This window comes from Parus major, chromosome 17 (genome assembly GCF_001522545.3).
Source record: "Parus major isolate Abel chromosome 17, Parus_major1.1, whole genome shotgun sequence".
Classification (NCBI taxonomy): domain Eukaryota; kingdom Metazoa; phylum Chordata; class Aves; order Passeriformes; family Paridae; genus Parus; species Parus major.
In genome coordinates, this window is record NC_031785.1 from 8786494 (window position 1) to 8787767 (window position 1274).

Genomic DNA, 1274 nt, shown 5'->3' on the forward strand with positions numbered 1-1274 from the left:
TAATACATGGAAAGCACTCCCTGGCCCTGGGAACAGGGATTTCCTGGGGGGCCCAGAGTGCCAAGAGCTGCACTCACTTTGTCACTTTGAAGATCCTCAGCAGCCTCAGGGCTCGCAGGACGCTGATGCCAAAGGAGGTTCCCGGCTTCACTGCGGCCCAAATGACCTCAAAAATGCTGCCCACGATCACCTGCAGGGAAAGAGCACTTTGGAGAGGGCACAGCTGCTGCTGAGCTCCCTGCGGTGTTCCAGAGAGGCCCAGGAGAGCTCAGCAGTCACAGCCCAGGCTGTTTGTTCCAAAATCTGCAGGAGAATCCAAAATTAGCCAGGAGAGCTGGAAAAACTCATCCCAACTTTCTCCACAGGCAGGAGGAGAACACCCTGGGATTTATACACAGAGAGGAGCTTGTTGCTTCCTTCTCTAGCAATCAAACTATCATAAAATACCATTTTTTGAAGGGAATTGTAATTTTTAATCAGATTGTTTTAATCCTGGTTCAGCTGTAAATGCCAGCAGTTCCTGTTCTCACCCCACACAACCTGCAGAGATGCAGGAGGGTTCTGCCCCATCCTCCCCTTCCCTAAAACTCCTCATCTGCAGCACAACAGCAGCTCTGGGTAAAACCTACCAGAAACTTCTGGCAGCCGAGAGTCTTTAGGAGAGCAAATGAAAGCAATAATTATTATGAGATCCTGCAAAGCGTCTGGCACAGACATCCCATCATCTGCCTGGCCCTCAGCCTTGGGGTGCTGCAGAAACTGCCCTAAATCAAGGTGGGTTTTTCAAGTTTTGTTTTGCCTGGTTGGTTTAAGGATGGCAGAGAATTCACCTCAAGAGAGGGGGGGGAAAAATTCCCAAAAATTCCCAAAAATTCCCAAAAATTCCCAAAAATTCCCAAAAATTCCCAAAAATTCCCAAAAATCCTTTTCCTTTGGGAAAAGGACAAACTGCCCAGCTGGGAAGGACAATTAAAGCCACACGGGTTTCTGCAGAGTTAATAGGATCAAACAGGCATTTCCCTGCCAATTGCTGGCATAATTGACATTAACCCAACATTTCTGAGCTCCCACTGGGCAGAGCACACCATAAACACCAGTTCAGAACTGGTTATCAGAGCCCAGCTGGCAGGGAGGATCTCTGGGAACCCCTTCAGGGACAAAAACTTGGATCTCTCTGAAAATCCCAGTGTCCTGCAACAAACACTGTGCCCTGAGCTTCCAGAAAATATAGAGGGAAATGGAGATCCACAAGAGTTGGTAATTCCACTGAAGGA

The 1274-nt window shown here is 48.4% G+C and overlaps 1 protein-coding gene across 1 annotated transcript in view; it reads right to left on the reverse strand.

Moving 5' to 3' along the window:
• The window catches only part of CACNA1B (calcium voltage-gated channel subunit alpha1 B), a 225353-nt gene that overhangs the window by 88134 nt on the left and 135945 nt on the right, over positions 1–1274 (reverse strand). The window contains exon 13 of the mRNA XM_015644531.2: positions 78–190. Coding sequence (XP_015500017.1) covers positions 78–190 — 113 coding nt within the window. The remainder of the gene's footprint in view (positions 1–77; positions 191–1274) is intronic.